General features: G+C 41.0%; 1 protein-coding gene across 1 annotated transcript in view; it reads left to right on the forward strand.

The window, feature by feature from the left end:
* Positions 1-10,450, forward strand: part of LOC103058165 (sodium channel protein type 5 subunit alpha-like) — a 38,040-nt gene extending 27,590 nt beyond the window's left edge. Inside the window, exons 19-25 of the mRNA XM_088150520.1 lie at positions 262-390; positions 2,082-2,291; positions 3,419-3,475; positions 4,826-4,967; positions 6,088-6,188; positions 7,687-7,957; positions 9,150-10,450. Of these exons, the coding sequence (XP_088006646.1) occupies positions 262-390; positions 2,082-2,291; positions 3,419-3,475; positions 4,826-4,967; positions 6,088-6,188; positions 7,687-7,957; positions 9,150-10,306 (2,067 nt within the window). The 3' untranslated portion in view covers positions 10,307-10,450. The remainder of the gene's footprint in view (positions 1-261; positions 391-2,081; positions 2,292-3,418; positions 3,476-4,825; positions 4,968-6,087; positions 6,189-7,686; positions 7,958-9,149) is intronic.
* The last annotated feature ends 5,716 nt before the right edge of the window (positions 10,451-16,166 follow it).

Below are 16,166 nucleotides of genomic sequence, written 5' to 3' on the forward strand. Positions count from 1 at the left end.
GCAATGTGGAATTAGGCAAAGTAGTTTCCTATTTAGAGATCCTGATCAAACCATTAACTATCATTTCCTAAGATAGTGAAGGCAATAGATGGAGGGTAGAATAAGAAGTGGGTGGGTGGGATGGGGAGAAGAAATGATAGGTCAGGGCTATACAACTGATATTTGCTAAGTTTCTTGGCATGGACCATTTTTCCTGAAGGTAAAACCAGAATTACAAGGTTGTGTTTTGCAGCTGAATTGTATGTTTCCCCATTTTCACAGATCTCTTTTCCTATGACAAGAGGCCCATCAAAGACAAAACAGTGTGATAGTAATATCTCCACAAAATCTCTAAGAACATTGAGGGCCCTGAGACCTCTTCGAGCACTGTCTAGATTTAAAGGAATAAAGGTATTAAATATACAGTCCTTCCTTCCTTCCCTCTTTGATAATATTTATTCCAGAGATTAATGTTACGCTTCAAATATGTCCATCTTTTGGAACTAGAAAGTTTTATTTCGGAGGAACATGGTTGATGCATTGTTTCAGCCAGGCCTCCCTCTCTTTCTGTTCTGAGTATGGCAGCTTCCTTCAGCCTGAACACCCTCCAGATAATTTGGACTACAACTCCTATCATGCTCCTATCATGCTCAGTCACCTGTTGACTACTGTAGTGCATGCTGCTTGATAAGACCTCTATTAAGCTAGCTTCTTTCTTACATTTCATTATGTTTCTTTTTTGCTTCTGCTTGACACATCTGGCATGAGCAAAGTTCAAGGCTCTGAACAGAAGCACAGGATATAGCATGATCTAGGCCAAATGGCAGAATGTGTGTTCCAGCCACTAGAAGGAAACTATCCATACTGATAATAATCTCCTACAGTACATTTATAAACAGTGTTCATGATATTTTTTCCTGTTGAATTGTGATTGTGATTGTCTGACCACAACTCAGCCCAGCCTTAGCAATTTTGTGGGATGAGTTGGGTTATTACTCCATTTTCCCACTAGAATCAGGACAATGAAGACAATCATGATAACATTTGTGATGAGACCTTTGAACTCCATGATATGCTAAATGAAGCAGGAGGACTGGGCCCAGTTAATGAGAGAGCAGCTAAAAACGATAGTGTGCAGAAGAGGATGCTATGCAACTTAAGAATGGGTTCAAAGTAGGGCATGATGCAATACGTACTCAAGAAGTAATAGCTTGAAAGGCAGGAACATTGATGAACATTTAAGATTCTAAGGAGGCTGAAAAGGAAAAACATTTGCTGCTACTGTAGTCAAATTTAGCCGCATATTTGAATAATGCTGTTTTATTGAGCTTACCTTGCTTTTATATTGAGAATTTATTATTCAAAATACTGCCCAGTGGAAAAAAAATCCTCCTCTGGGTATATAGCAGCACCTGTCTCTGTCTGAGATGGTTTGAAACTTTTAACTCATTGATCATGCTTTTTAGTTCACCCAGATCCTCCTGATTTTTAATGAAGGAAAACCCTTTGAAGCTTCAGCTGGTCCAGAATGCAGTGGCACGCACAGTTTGGGATGGACCATGGTTTGCCCAGGTTACACTGCCATAACAGTAGGCTTCCGGTGCAATTCAAGGTGCTGGTTATCACCTCCAAAGCCCTGCATGGCACAGGCCGGGTTGTCTGCAGGGCCGTCTATCTCCGAGGGCCTTTGCCTGTCCCAACAGATCCAGATGGGCTCCAGGTCCCCTCTATTAAACAGTGTCATCTTGTAGGCCTGGAAAGTTGTGCCTTCTCTGTCACAGGGCTTGCCCTCCAGGATAGCCTCCCCCACGGCTTTTTCCAGAATAAAGTGGTTTGTGTGGTTGAGTTTGCTATACGATGCCTTGGTGATTGGCTATTTAACCATATTATTAAGATATGATTGTTTTAACGCTGTTTTTGCCAAAGTAGGTTTTATTATATTGTTTTTGTTGACTAATGTGAGCTCCCCTCATGTGTTAGGTGGGGAGCTAGATATATATTTTGTTACATAGAAAAACACATAGGAAGAGTATTCATGTGTTGTTGCTATTTATTTTTGCAATGGGAATTGATTTTGTATCTCCATTTTTTTTCCCTTTAAGGTTGTTGTGAACGCCCTTGCCTGTGCTATCCCTTCCATTGGAAATGTGCTACTTGTCTGCATTGTTCTCTGGCTCCCCTTTAACATCTTAGGAGTGCAGCTGTTTGGAGGGAAATTTTCATGTAGGAATACTGAAAATAAGACCAATTGCATTAATAACACTGTCAACTTTGATCATGTTGGGATTGGGTATCTGGCTCTCCTTCAGGTGGTATGTTTAATAAAATGATTATTAAATACCTTTCATAAGGTGCATATATGCAGCCAAAGTATGTTATTAGTAGCAGACTATTGAACGTTGATTTGTGGGGAAATTTGCTTTGGTAAATAAGCTTTGAGGAGAGCTTGAAAAAAGCAGCGCTGGGAAAAGAAAACTGAATAGCAATTAAAATATCCCTGGGCTATGCACAGAGTCCAAATGCAACACTTCGTGTTTACACTGCAGAGTAGAACAGCAGGTTGATCATAGTTAGCAGCAATGTGATGGCTTCTAGGTATCTAAACCCAGCATTTCATAAAAATAGTGAAACAAATCTTCTGCCTAGGAAGGTATATTATAAATAAAATTGATAATAGTCATAATTAGTCCCCCGAACTTTAGCAATAAAAAATGGACAACTTCACCTAATAAAAAAGGCTTTGAGTCTTGCTGCTTGAGCAGAAGTTGGTCATCTGTTTTTTTCTTTTACATATCAGGCAAAACATGCTTCTCTTTTGATATGGTTCCTTTGCCAAACCAGGTAGGGTGGGAACGCTAAATTTATGTTTCTGTTTCCATTCCATTCCCAAATTGGGCGTTTCCAAAAGATTTGATGTTCCGGACAGAGAAAATGGATCAGAGGAAGTGAATACTGCCCCCCATCTTAACTTCTCGTGCTCTTTCATTTCAAATTATGCTCCTCCAGCCCAGTTGCCCTATTTGAAGTGAATTAGGCAGGAAAACTAGATGCTCAAAGTGACACAGCATATAAAAATAAGGTGTGGGAGAGATCACTCCCCTCCATCATTTTATATATCTATGTTTCTTAAAAGTCTTTTAATTATGTTTGCGACTGCCTTACCGGAGGTCGTGGAATGGTCTTATGTGGAATTATCCAGGAATGTGGGAAACTGAATACTTGTTCTTCGTGTCTAGCAAAGATTTTAAATACTCCTGAAGAAAAAGTAGCAAATCAATTTCGTTCTGAGTACAGAACAGTTCCTCGAGCGGCAGACAGGAAAATGTTATAAGGATTTAGAGAACACAGTAAGGTCTACCTCTATCAGACAAATTAGGGGGGAAAAAAATAGAAAACTTTAATAATTTGGCTTACTCATATCTTTATATTTTTTATCCAGGCAACATTTAAAGGCTGGACGGACATTATGTATGCTGCAGTAGATTCAGCTAATGATGTAAGCCATGAAAATGAAGTTGCAACATTTCACCTTTTTACAAATATTTTCCTGCTTACTTAGCAATCTTGCACTATTGTCCCAAACTGTATTTTTCCAACTTGAGCATTGGAGAAGCTCTGGGATAATATTAACAGATCTTAAAAGCTGGTTAACGGTGTGGTAAGAAATTGATGTTGGTCAGTTTGTATTGTTTAGGTATAGATTTGGATTTAAAAACTGAAAAATAAAAATGTTCAAATTTGGGAAACCCTATTTTAGGTGTTAGACTCTTATACCACGCAGAAAGCTCACCTGACCTGAATGTCTGTGAAATTAGTGGCAAAGAAAATGTTAAAAGTAGCACAGGTTCACACATAATGTTAAGCCAGGATTTTTAAACTCATGCTTCGTTAGGCCGTAATGACTGGGGCCACACATCTTGCTAAGCCGTAATGGATTGATTCAGGCATTACTGTAAACTAACAAGAAACAATCTATGCTATAGTTTAGCATGACGTATGAATCCTGCCATTCTTTGCCACTGCAACCACCGCAGCTCATGTATAGGATAGGAAATCCAGCAGATTTCCAAACTTTCCCTGCTTGGAGCTCTGAAATAGTTATTTTCATAGCTTCCATTTGGATATTTAGTTAGATGGCTGATTGGTAACAAAATAATTATTCTATCCTCGTTGGAGTCTAACTGCCAGTGGGTTCTAGATCAAGCAGGAGCCAGCGATGCTAGGGACACGCTTAGATGTCAAAGAAAGTAAGGTTCTGGTTCTGATGTAAAGTCAAGCAAAGCAAAGATCAAGTTTTGATAAGGCAAAGCAGAGAAAACAAAATCAGGCTCTGACTGGGCAAATTCCATGCATAGCAAGCAGCACCTTGGATGATACTGTGGGAAGTTCAAATGAAAGATTCCCAAGACTCGACAGCCAGCGAAGATTAAACATTACGCTGAAGCTTAGTTCCATCCGAGCAGCCAGCTCTGTTTCCTGTTAAATGAAACATCTTGAATTAAAGAAGAGTAAATAGCTTCTTGACCTTTCCGCAAGGAGAGAGTAATTCCACTGGGGCTTTTGAGCCAGGGATTAGCAGTGTGGCTGTCCCTAGGTTGGGGAGATGCAACTCAAATGGGAGCCTTTTCCACTAGAGTTTCCTGGACAGGAAAGATGCCATTTCCGAAGGCCGTTCCTTTGAATCCTATGATGCTCCTCTGGACAGCATTCTGTGTATCCTGAAGAAGGAAAGTTGGTATCCAGAATTATGATATCAGCCATCTGTATCATATTAACACCGAATTTAAATTAGCATATGTTTTCCACTTAACTATGTGTCCCCCCCCTTTTTTTTTTCTTATTTCAGACCTCTACCCAGCCATGTTTTGAAAACAATGTATATGCATACATTTACTTTGTGGTCTTTATTATATTTGGATCATTCTTCATGCTGAACCTCTTCATTGGCGTGGTTATCGACAATTTTAACCAGCAAAGAAAAAAGATACGTACCTAGCACAGACAATCGAGACACATGAACGCAAACAGTTACAAAATCTTTCATGTGCACCCAGTGGGATTCTGCCAGTGTTGTGTTTCACACAGGGCTCAGGAAAGGTAGCAGTTGAACACGGCCCTGGGGAGGACCCAGGAGAAAGAGAGTCATCTCCAGCAGCTAATCTGTCTCGCTCTCATTTTATATATTCTCTTACCACTGTGCAATCATGGTTAGAAAGTTTGTGGAAGGACCAATCCTGTTAATCAAAACCAACAAGGGGTTTTGAGGTACCCATCTATTGGAACTGCCCCAAAGGACAGGGTCGTCTTATTTCCATAGATTCTGCAAGGGTTCTCAACCAAGGCAAACCTGTTCTCCTGCCCCAGGCATGGCTCTTTTAGTGATTGCTTCCTTCAGCCCTGCAGCCTGTGGGAGTCCAGAGATGCTCTTAGCACAGCTTCATAGTAACCACCATCAATAGTTCACTTAATGACAGAGCTATCATTGATAGTTTAGATAGCATATTTATTCTCTAATCCTTTAGGCCAGGCAGTCAATCAGATGACATGATCTGGAAAATCGAAACAGAAGTCATAAGTCAGTTTGACAGTGCCTCTGTTTCATGCCACCTGTCACAAGGTAAACTAGACAGCTCAGGGCAACAGCAGTAACCAAAGTAGCTACAAGTCCCTTAGACTTCTTGAAGCAGAAAGCAATAAAAATGACTTTATGGAGATTACAGATTCTGAGAAACAGTAGTCATTTAGAGAGCCACACAGCTCTGGTTTATTCCATGTTCTATCTAGTTTTAACTTAGTTGTAGAACTCTGGGCTAGTAATATCCAAATTGAAGAATTGTTTTCATTTAAATTAAAGAGTATATTTTAGAAGGTGTCCATCCATCCATCCATCCATCCATCCATCCATCCATCCATCCATCCATCCATCCATCTTCAGGCTTTATTACTGTGTCAACAAATATTCAAGTTGTAAAGAGCCTTGTCTGTTAAATTCTACTTATTGATATTAAGTACTTAGTTGGCTTCGGACAATTCTTGTGTTATAAATGGATTCAGATAAAAATACACTTTTAAAATTTAATAGCAGTGTTATTATTGTCTTATACCTAGGTGGAGAACTCATTTTTTTGTCCGAGGAGCAAAAGAAATATTATAATGCACTAAAAAAGCTTGGTACCAAGAAACCACATAAGACCATTCCACGACCTCTGGTAAGGCAGTCGCAAACATAATTGCATTTCCATTATTACTGTCTTGGAAAGACTTTTAAGAAATTCTAGTAAAGCCAAATATAAAACATTTTTTCCTGCATGGTTAGTATTATCACTCAAATGTATTACTCTTATAAAACTGAGTAAGAATAACCAAATTTTTAAAGATTGTGCCAAAGTCAGCTCAATTTGTCCAGATTAGCTTGAGATAAATCTGCTACCTTGAACTGCAGGAAAAATGATGAGGTCCCTGCCAGCCAACCTGTACTCCTGTCAGCTGATTAATAGGAAAGTACAAAAAATGTTATTCACTTAGGGCCTGGCCCCTGGAGCTCCTGTAAGTCCTATAGAAATAAACATCTCCTTTTCCTCACTACCTGCAAATAGGAAATCAAATACATTGCTATCTTACCATGCAACTCCATGTTACCAGAATAAGCAGCTATGCAAAGGGCAGTGGTGTGTTTAAAAAGAAAAAGGAAACATCCCAGCTACCTTGTCACTATTACGATGTTACAGTAGGTCAGTGTTTCATAACCTTGCCACTTGAAGATGTGTGGACTTCAACTCCCAGAATTTCCCAGCCAGCCATGCTGGCTGGGGAATTCTGGGAGTTGAAGTCCACACATCTTTAGGCAGCCAAGGTTGAGAAAAACTGCAGTAGGCTAATGTGAAAGAATTCAAAGGGTGGTGATGAAGTGATTCTCTTTGCTGAAATGGAAAGACTGTGCTGTTTACTTTGGCAAAGTGAGTCAAAGAGTCTGTAACTTCCTGGGGTGTTGGACTTCCTGGGCCAAAGGTCCTAGTTGTGCTTCCTGGGGTGCTGGCCAGAAGTTTGGAAGCCCATGCTGTAGTGGAACAACCCCACCGTCACCACCACCACCACCACCACCCTCCTTTCTCTGCATAGGCTGACCAGGAGCTTTGGCAGCCCAGCCCAGCCAGAGGATGCCAGAACCAGGTGGGTAGTTACCCGCTCAATCCCCTTCTCTACAAGGGGCCTCTGAAGCTGGGCAGCCCCAGCCCAGGCTGCAGGGAATTTTTCAGCCCACACCAGAGATGACCAGCTTGGAAACTTCTGGAGCACTCCAGAGGTCTCACCAGTTGAGTAGCTCCAGTATGGGCTGGAAGGGAATCCAACATGTCCTGGGGTGCTTCAGGCCATCGTGGAGGGAGGCATGTCCCAGCATATCCTCAGGCTGACCCTTGGCAGCCAGGGAGGAAGGAGGCAATCCAGTACCTTCAACATGAGGAGCCAAATCTCTTGGACAGTTTCTTTGGTTCCTGAAAGTCATAAAGAAACTTAATCCATCTGAAGCAGCAATAGAAGCAGTTCTTGAAGCCCATTAGGACTTCCTCAGATACAGCCCTTTCTGCCTTCCTGGTTCTGTGGGGTTCTGTTAGTGGCCTCAAGATGGGGATAAATAATTATCAAAAGAGTTGAAGTCACTTTTGCACGGCTTTGGAATCTTGCACCGATGTCTTCCTTCTTCCGCAGAATCAATTCCAAGGATTACTGTTCGATATTGTAAACAAGGAAGCATTTGAACTTTTCATTATGAGTCTAATTTTCTTAAATGTGGTGGTCATGGCGGTGGAATATGAAGGCCAAGATAGGTCTGCTGAGCTACTTCTTGAAAATATCAACTGTGTCTTTGTTGCTATCTTCACTGGCGAGAGCTTAGTGAAACTGTTGGCTTTGAGGCTTTATTTCTTCAAAGATAACTGGAACATATTTGATTTGGTGGTTGTAATTCTTTCAATAATCAGTAAGTAAACTTTTCTGTTTACAAGGTCACTGCTTGCCAATGCTAACTAGATACAAGGCAAATAACGTTTTGCACTGCATACTTATTTACAGCCATACGCTTCCACTTCACATGCATAATGCAGATTTAGGAATGCATGTTGACAAATTGGTTGTAAAGTGTTGCTTGGGAGAGAAATAATTCAGATTTGGGAAAAGCAAACTGCCATGGGAGCAAGCCTTAGCTGATGGATCTCTCTGTTAATTGGATTAACTGAGAAGATGTAACCCCAGAATGACCAAATACATAGACCCTTTGAATTCTGTACACAGATATGAGGAAAGGCTCACAAATAGAGAAAATGAGATCTCCTGCTACCCTCTGTACATTTCTAGGTCAATAAACAAAATTTGGCTTTACTTGCGTTTTTTTCCCCAATTACTGCATTCCTTCTAATCAACAGTACTGTTACTAATCATACTTTAACTGACATGACATCACTGTGTCCTCTCTGATAATTCATGGTTACGTCAGAGTGAAACTTGGCCAGTTCTGCTCTTGCCTATATCAAATAAGATAATTTATTTTTTGCACCTTTATTGTTCTAGGGAGCCAGAAATGGGTTAGAGCAGTGTTTCTCAACCTTGTCCACTTGAAGATGGGTGGACTTCAATTCACCCATCTTCAAGTGGCCAAGGTTGAAGCCACTTGAAGATGGGAAATGGGAGTTGAAGTCTACCCATCTTCAAGTGGACAAGGTTGAGAAACACTGGGTTAGAGTAATAAAAAAGTCCCTCACTGGTGGTTTTGCTAGAAGAAAGATAACATTACTGTAGGAAAATACTGTTTTTAAATATGCCAACCTAAACTTTTGAGGGAAGTCAGGATTTTATAACACGCTTCAAAGCAAAGACTCCATTCTGCTCCAATAGTGAAAGATATATTTATGTGAATTGTTTTCAGACAGCTGTTCTGGACACTCATTAAAAAAAAACAAAACCAGTAAGTGGGGTTTTGTGGGTGGGAGGGCAGAACCTCAAAAAGAATGCAAGTTCTATTTTAGCAATTTCCTAGAATTAAAAAATCAAACTCATTTTAATTCGAAATCAGTTGAAGGTCTCTAAACGGGGTTATCAAAGAACAGAGTTTTAAGTTAAATTGAAAGCCTAATTGCATGTCAATCGATGTTGACAAGAGGCTGTTTTTTTTCCAGGCCTTGCAGCAGCGCAGCTTTGGGAACATCTCAATTTCCCACCTACAATCCTGCGAGTCATTCGAGTGATCCGGATAAGCCGACTCCTGAGGCTGATCAGAGGAGCGCGAGGACTCCGCACCCTGCTTTTTGCCCTGCTGATGTCCCTTCCTGCTCTCACCAACATTGGGCTCCTCCTTTTTCTGATCATGTTCATCTACGCTATTTTTGGCATGGCTAATTTTGCCTGTGCTAGTTGGAAGCAAGGGATTGACGATATTTTCAACTTCCAAACATTTGGCAATAGCATGCTTTGCCTTTTCCAAATAACAACGTCTGCTGGCTGGAATGAACTTCTTGGACCAATGCTCACCCATCAGGATAACTATCTTTGTGCTCTGAACATCAACTCCACCCCGCAGAAGAGCCCCTGTGTGAATAGTGGTGTGGCCATTGCCTATTTTGTCAGCTACATCATTATTTCATTCCTCATTGTGGTCAACATGTACATTGCTGTCATCCTTGAGAACTTGAATGTTGCCACTGAAGAAAGCACAGAGCCGCTGAATGATGATGATTTTGAAATCTTTTATGAGATATGGGCAAAATTTGATCCCAAAGCAACCCAATTTATTTCTTACTCAGCCCTGTCAAACTTTGCAGATGCCCTGACAGAACCTTTACGGGTACCAAAACCAAATAGCCAAGAGTTGTTGTCCATGGACCTTCCAATAGTCAATGGGAATAAAATCCACTGTTTGGATATTTTGTTTGCTTTTACTAAAAGGGTGCTGGGAGAATCTGGAGAAATGGACTCCCTTGAGTCCCAAATCGAAGAAAAGTATCCAGAGAAGATTGCCTATGAGCCCATTGTGACAACTCCCAAGAGAAAACAGGACGAGTCTGCCATCGTAATCCAGAGAGCTTATAGGATGCATCTCCTTCAGCGTGCAAGAAAGGCTGTATCACAGGAAGCCTGTGTAAATATCTCCTTGGAGAATATTTCTGAAGAGGAAAGCCTATCTGTGTTCAGACTGAGTGAAAATGAAGGCAGCCAGTCCAGTAATTCCCAGAGCCTGTCTTCAGTGGCCATTCCTCCATCATACAGTAATGCAACGAGCATCACTCCTGGTGTTCATCAGGGGAAGTTCTCTGACAGTAATGATGACACCAAGTAATGGGCAGCTCACTGATTTTTCTCTTGTCCCAACAGAGCTTTCCTGGAAATAGATAATAACACTGTCATAAATAGTTAACCCAGCACCTTTTCCATTAGTGGTTGTGTAAACTCGTTCAGATCCTCAGTGGGAATTAAAGATTGCAGTGGCAGCAGAGTTCCCCAATCTCCTACATTCTGGATGTTTTGGACTACAGTTCCCTGTATTAGTCTGGAAATTCTGGGAACCAAAGGTCATTTCTGCACTAGTGATTTATAGTATTTTCTAGAGTCAACCAACCTGTGTTATGCCAAAGGACAGACATTATATCACTTCAGTGATGGTTGGATGATACAATGAAGGCTCTTTAAAGCCTCTAGTGAGGAAATGACCATAGTCTAAAACATTGGTCTAAAATATCTAGAGGACATTTTGTTGAGGAGGATAGTGCTAAAGAGTCACCAATAACAGTTAAAGAGAGGGGAAAAAATACTATTGCTGAAGATTCTCCTATTTGTAATATTTTTCAAAAATATTCAAAAATCTGGAGAAAGAAAAGTTTTCAAAAATGAGCTAGCCTCAGGCATGAGATTACTTAGGGAGAAGAAACAATCAGACTTGGTTTATTTTCAGTTGAGATAGACTATCTGAGATCAGAAACTGTTCTCCATTCTAGAAGGACTAGCCCTGTTATCTGATCTCTTTCTTATTGCATCATTTGATCAGTTTAATGGTGACAGGTCACAAAATTGTGTGTTCAGGATTGATCATTTTTTTTAACGCTGGGTTTTTTAAAGAGGCAAGAACAGCAAGATGGATTAGGGAAAAAATGCCTAGGGATTCGATACAGTTATAGAATGGGAGCTTTCAGAACGTTCCTATGCAGAAGAATTGATATGTCACATACGAGATTGTGTGTGACAATTATTAATATAATTCTCGTAAAACAATTCAGCTCTTGCACATTCCTACCCATGGGGAAGGTTCTTGCCTGAATTCATGTAGCATAAGAAGTAGGGTTACTTACATCAGCATGAAAATGTATGAACATATATAAGAATAGAAATAGTTTATGCGTGTTATTAGAAATGTATTTTGTAATTAGGTGAAAAGAGAGTGGTTCATCTCTGAATGTTTCATTTTCTTCCTCTGATCATCTGAGCATTCCAGAGCTGGTTTGTGCATTTCCAAAAGTGTATTCTCCAGAACAGGAAGTAGTTCATGGTGTTCCAGAGGCAGGCTGACTTTGTGAAAAATGGAATATCCTGGAGGAAAACCAGAATATTTTGAAGACAAACCACTCTGTTTTGCATATCCCATTTTGGTTTATTATGCTCTGGGAATCTAGCCAATTGTGGCTTATTCAACAAACCATGGCTAGCTATGGCTTAGTGCAGTATGTGAAGCCAATCAATATCTTACAAATATAATAGGGAAGCTATCTTGCTAAGAAAGATGACCAGCTGGGGCACAGTTGCTGGACCTCTGTTGCTGCATGTCCATCAGCAGCCTGTTCGGTTTGGAACTTCTCCATATTCCAGTATGTCTTATTTATATCAAGTAAACCTTATATATAAAAGTTCACACAGTTTGTCTTTATTCACAGTATGAAAGAATTACCATGCAACACGCCTAAGTCCTGGATTTGTAGGATTTATCAGAACAACTCTCATTGAGAGACCACGAGGGAGAATCTAGGCCCTGCCATCACCTGGCAGGTTCTAGCAGTGGGAGAACAACCCGCACTGTGGGTGGATGAAATGGAGCTGGGCTTCCACGAAAAGGCTTCATGAGCAAAAGAAGGACGTGCTCTATTCACTGTCACATTCAACTGATTGTAATTCCTGATTTGGGGAGAGCATGAAATGAGGTACTTGCGGGCTGAGCTCCCTCTGTACGAACTTCCTTACAGTTTCAGAGCAGTCTCCACCACGTGTGTTGGTTCAGCTTTCAGACGCCTATTTTCTAAGGGAAGTTGCTGCTGATGCATTTTAACTAACTTGCAGAAATGGTTAATGAGTATTTTTTTGCTAAATGCTTTGCAAACCCTGACAGCTGTGAGATAGTCAAGCGCCTTTAGATGGCAGTGTCTTCCAAGATTTTGGAGCACTGAAGTCTGACACATTTCATTGCGGTGCCCAATGTTCCAGTGGTGCCCCCACTGCAGAAACGAACTCTTTAAAGACTTAGGAGAACATTTTCATTCCTCTGCTGATTACAATAAAGGCATTCATACTTTGCAACAAGCAATGCAAATTACCTTGCCGTGATTAAGGTATATCCCAAGTTGTTCTTGATTCTTGCTGACTACATGGACACTTCAGGGTTGGGGGGGCGGAGGGTTGGCAGTAATATGGAAGTAGCTTGCCATTGCCTTCTGCTGGATTTTTCCCCGCTCTTCAGTCTTGTTTACGATCTTAGGATTTCCTGATGAACTCTCATCCAAGTACTGACCAAATTTGATTTTGCTTAGTTGTTTCAAAGATCAGCCTGGTCCTGTCAGCCCCACCAGGTAGACCAGACCAACAATCAACTCCACAGGGAGGCTAGGACTACTTTCATTGAGAATATATATCAGAATCTTGCAAGTCTGATTATGCTATGCCTTCTCCTCTTCTTATACACATGTGAATTAGGGAGGTCTCTGAGCCACTTCTGCGTACTTTCTGCTTGCTTTGGACTTAAGCCGTGTTTTTCTCCTCATCTCTTTGTCAGCGGATCTGGCCTGTCTTTGTCAAGGTCATCTTCCTTACTGTCTACAGGTCCCTAATTGTAACTAAATACATAGGGCAGCCCTTCACTTTTAAAGTATATTGCCCAAACGAGGGGGTCTGCCTTTGTGTGTGTGTGTGTGGAGACGGGGAATGTTAAAAAAGTCAAGATGGCAGCCTGAATTATGCGACTGAAGCCCTGCCCCTTTTACTGTGCATCAATGCATGTAAAAAAGCAGCGTGGCTTCGCACCTGCAGTCAAATTCTGATTTTTTAACACAGGACCCCAGGAGACGCCCGTGCCTCAGCAAATCTTGGAAATTGTACTTCTCAAAATGTCCTGGGAAGAGAAGTTATTTCATAAATGAAGTAAGATTTGTATACATTGATTTTTGGCTGTTTACCAGATCCCAGTGCCACGTGTTGCCAAAGATATGTGATTAAGACTCCGCAAGTGAGGGTGAATGAGTGAGGGCCACAACACTGGGATAATTTTTTTTCACTTCTTCACCAGTTGAAATCCCACCTAGGACAAGGTGTCCTCTCCCCTGCATTGGAGAAGAATTTAAACAGGGGCTGGCATAGAAGGAAGAGTTTAAAAGGCAGCACAACCGCCTGGAGCTGACTTATTTTCCCTTTCCTGGGAACTTCAGGAGACATCTTTAGAAATGAGAAAATTCCAGAAGAATTTTGGAAAAATAGTAATTCCAGTTATAACAATAAACAGAGCCAGTTTGGTCTAGTGGTGAAGGTCCCAGGCTAGAAAGCAGGAGACGGTGAAGTCTAGTCCCACCTTAGGCACGAAAGCCGCTGGGTGACTTTGGGCCAGTCCCTCTTTCTCAGCCCAACTCACCTCACAGGGTTGTTGTGGTGGGGGAAATAGGAGGAGGAAGGAGCATGAGGTATGTTCGCCGCCTTGAGTTATTTATAAAAAATAAGAAAGGTGGGACAAAAAGCTAAAAAAAAACAACCAAGAATAAAACCCCATGTATTAGGACTGCTAATTTTCCCAAGATCTTCCAGTTTTTGATGCTTAAAACTAGAGCAAAATTTACAAGGTTATTAACAGAAACAAACGATCCAGGTGAATCAAAAACCAGTTTTAAAGTTTAAAAGGGTCCTTTCCCACTCTCTTTTCAACTTCTTTGGGAAGTTGTTCCAAATCTCAGGCAATAGTACTAAAAAGACTGTCAGATATAGACATGGCAGATTTGCAACCCCCTAACTACTTACTATACCTTTTATTGACTTCGTTAATTAATCCATTCATCTGGCCACCTCTCTCGCAACAGTGACCCTGGTTAGCCAACAAAGTTAAAACTCAATTCAAATAGCTGATAACAATAAACATACATATAGTGGCAGTCAAGGAAAACCACAAGCATATCTGTCCGTTGATGGGAAGAAGCCATGCAAGGCTTCAGAAGAATGAAGGAAGCTGGAAGGTTCAGCTGGAAAAAGATGTCTGATGCCAAGATTTAAATATTCGAACGTGGAAAACACCTGACAACCAGAGTAGCAGGTAAGCCATTACTGTAGTGTAACATGGTTCCTTCTAAACTGGTGTTTCTCAATCTCAGCAACTTTAAGATCTATGGACTTCAACTCCCAGAATTCCCCGGCCAGTGTGCTGGGAGTTGAAGTCCACACATCTTAAAGTCCATACATCTTAAAGTGGCTGAGATTGAAAAACACTGATCTAACTCTTGCTGTATTATGTAAAGACACATTACATTACTGTTGGCTTGGAATAACTAAGACCAGATCTGGTTTCTTCATGAACGGGCGCAGTTGGTGAATTAAAGAAAAAAAGATTCAGAGGTAGGGAACACCTGCACCATGTGGTTTTCTCCCTCTATTTATGACCGTCTTCATTGTAACTGCAAATCACATACAATGCATGGCCTAGGGACAGATTATTAGCGGGACCATCCTCTCTCTGAAGGCATCTGCCTGTCCCACCAGATCAGATATGGCGGGCATGCCCCAAGTCCCTTCCCTTAATTGTTGCCACCTAGTAGGACCTAGGGAATGTGCCTTTTCCATAGCAGCACCTTCCCCTTGAGACCTTAACCTTCTGGGAAGTTGTTTTTATTGTTTGTGATTTTATCATTGTGGTTAGCTGCCCAGAGTTGTGTCCCACAAGATGGACAGCTAAATGAAACTTATACAAATAAATAAAATAACGGGAATCCAATGTAACCCATTCATGGTATGGAATTGATGCTCATGGATGTCTTGGAACTGGAAAAGCATAGCCATGGAACATTCTCTGTTTCTTCATTCCCAATCACTTCCAGCTGAAATATTAGGAAAAGTAATAAGAAGCACATCCCTGGTGGGACCAATTCTCTGATCGGGTCCATACCCCATGCAAAGCTGCGATGAGCTTTGTTCCGTGTTGGTTTATCACAGGAGTTCGATCTTTGTGGTTTACAAATTATCATTAGTGGCTCAGTATGTTGTGCTGATAACAGAAATTGTAGTTAATTTGATAAATCACAGTTAAGCCATGATTCAGCCCCAGTTGTGGCTTTCTCTTCCTGACCTGGAGAAACTAAAGAAACTCAGTCAGGACTCTTTTGTCGTTCCCCTTTAAGTTAAGGCAGGAAATAAGCCCATGGTGCTGATGATTTTGTACTTCCTGGTAGAGCCATCACATCCTTCCTGGTGCGTGAAGCTTCGTTGCCTCTGGAGTAGAAGTGCAAGCAAAGAGTCTGCACTGTAAATAATTTAACTCTACAGAGAAGGACTCGGGTAGCAGAGAGAGGTTGCATTTTGTATTCAAAGCTATTTAGCGATCTAGGAAGTGGCAACAACTGCTTTATATTATTGTGACATGTTAGTTAATTATGCCCGTCTCCATCAAAAGAATGTGCAGTCCTAGGCTTTTGAAGAGCTAATGAAATTTGCAGAAGATGTTTAATAAAATATAGAGGAAAATCTACCATGATTCATGTGCTGTGTTTTATGACAGTTATTAATCAAAGCCAAGGTTGCTTTCCCACTCCAGCTAAATGCAGCAATTATAGATAGGATTTTATTATTTACTGCTATTCCCTTCCTTCCCCCAGTGCACTTTTGACTTAACCAAGTCATCATTCGTGGTCTATACCGCTGTCTTGATGATAGGCAAAGGGATATACGCCGGCCCCAATCCTCCACTTCCG

Source organism: Python bivittatus, unplaced genomic scaffold (genome assembly GCF_059951505.1).
Source record: "Python bivittatus isolate LINGU-HERP-01145 unplaced genomic scaffold, Pbiv_v1 ctg000610_np1212, whole genome shotgun sequence".
NCBI lineage: Eukaryota > Metazoa > Chordata > Lepidosauria > Squamata > Pythonidae > Python > Python bivittatus.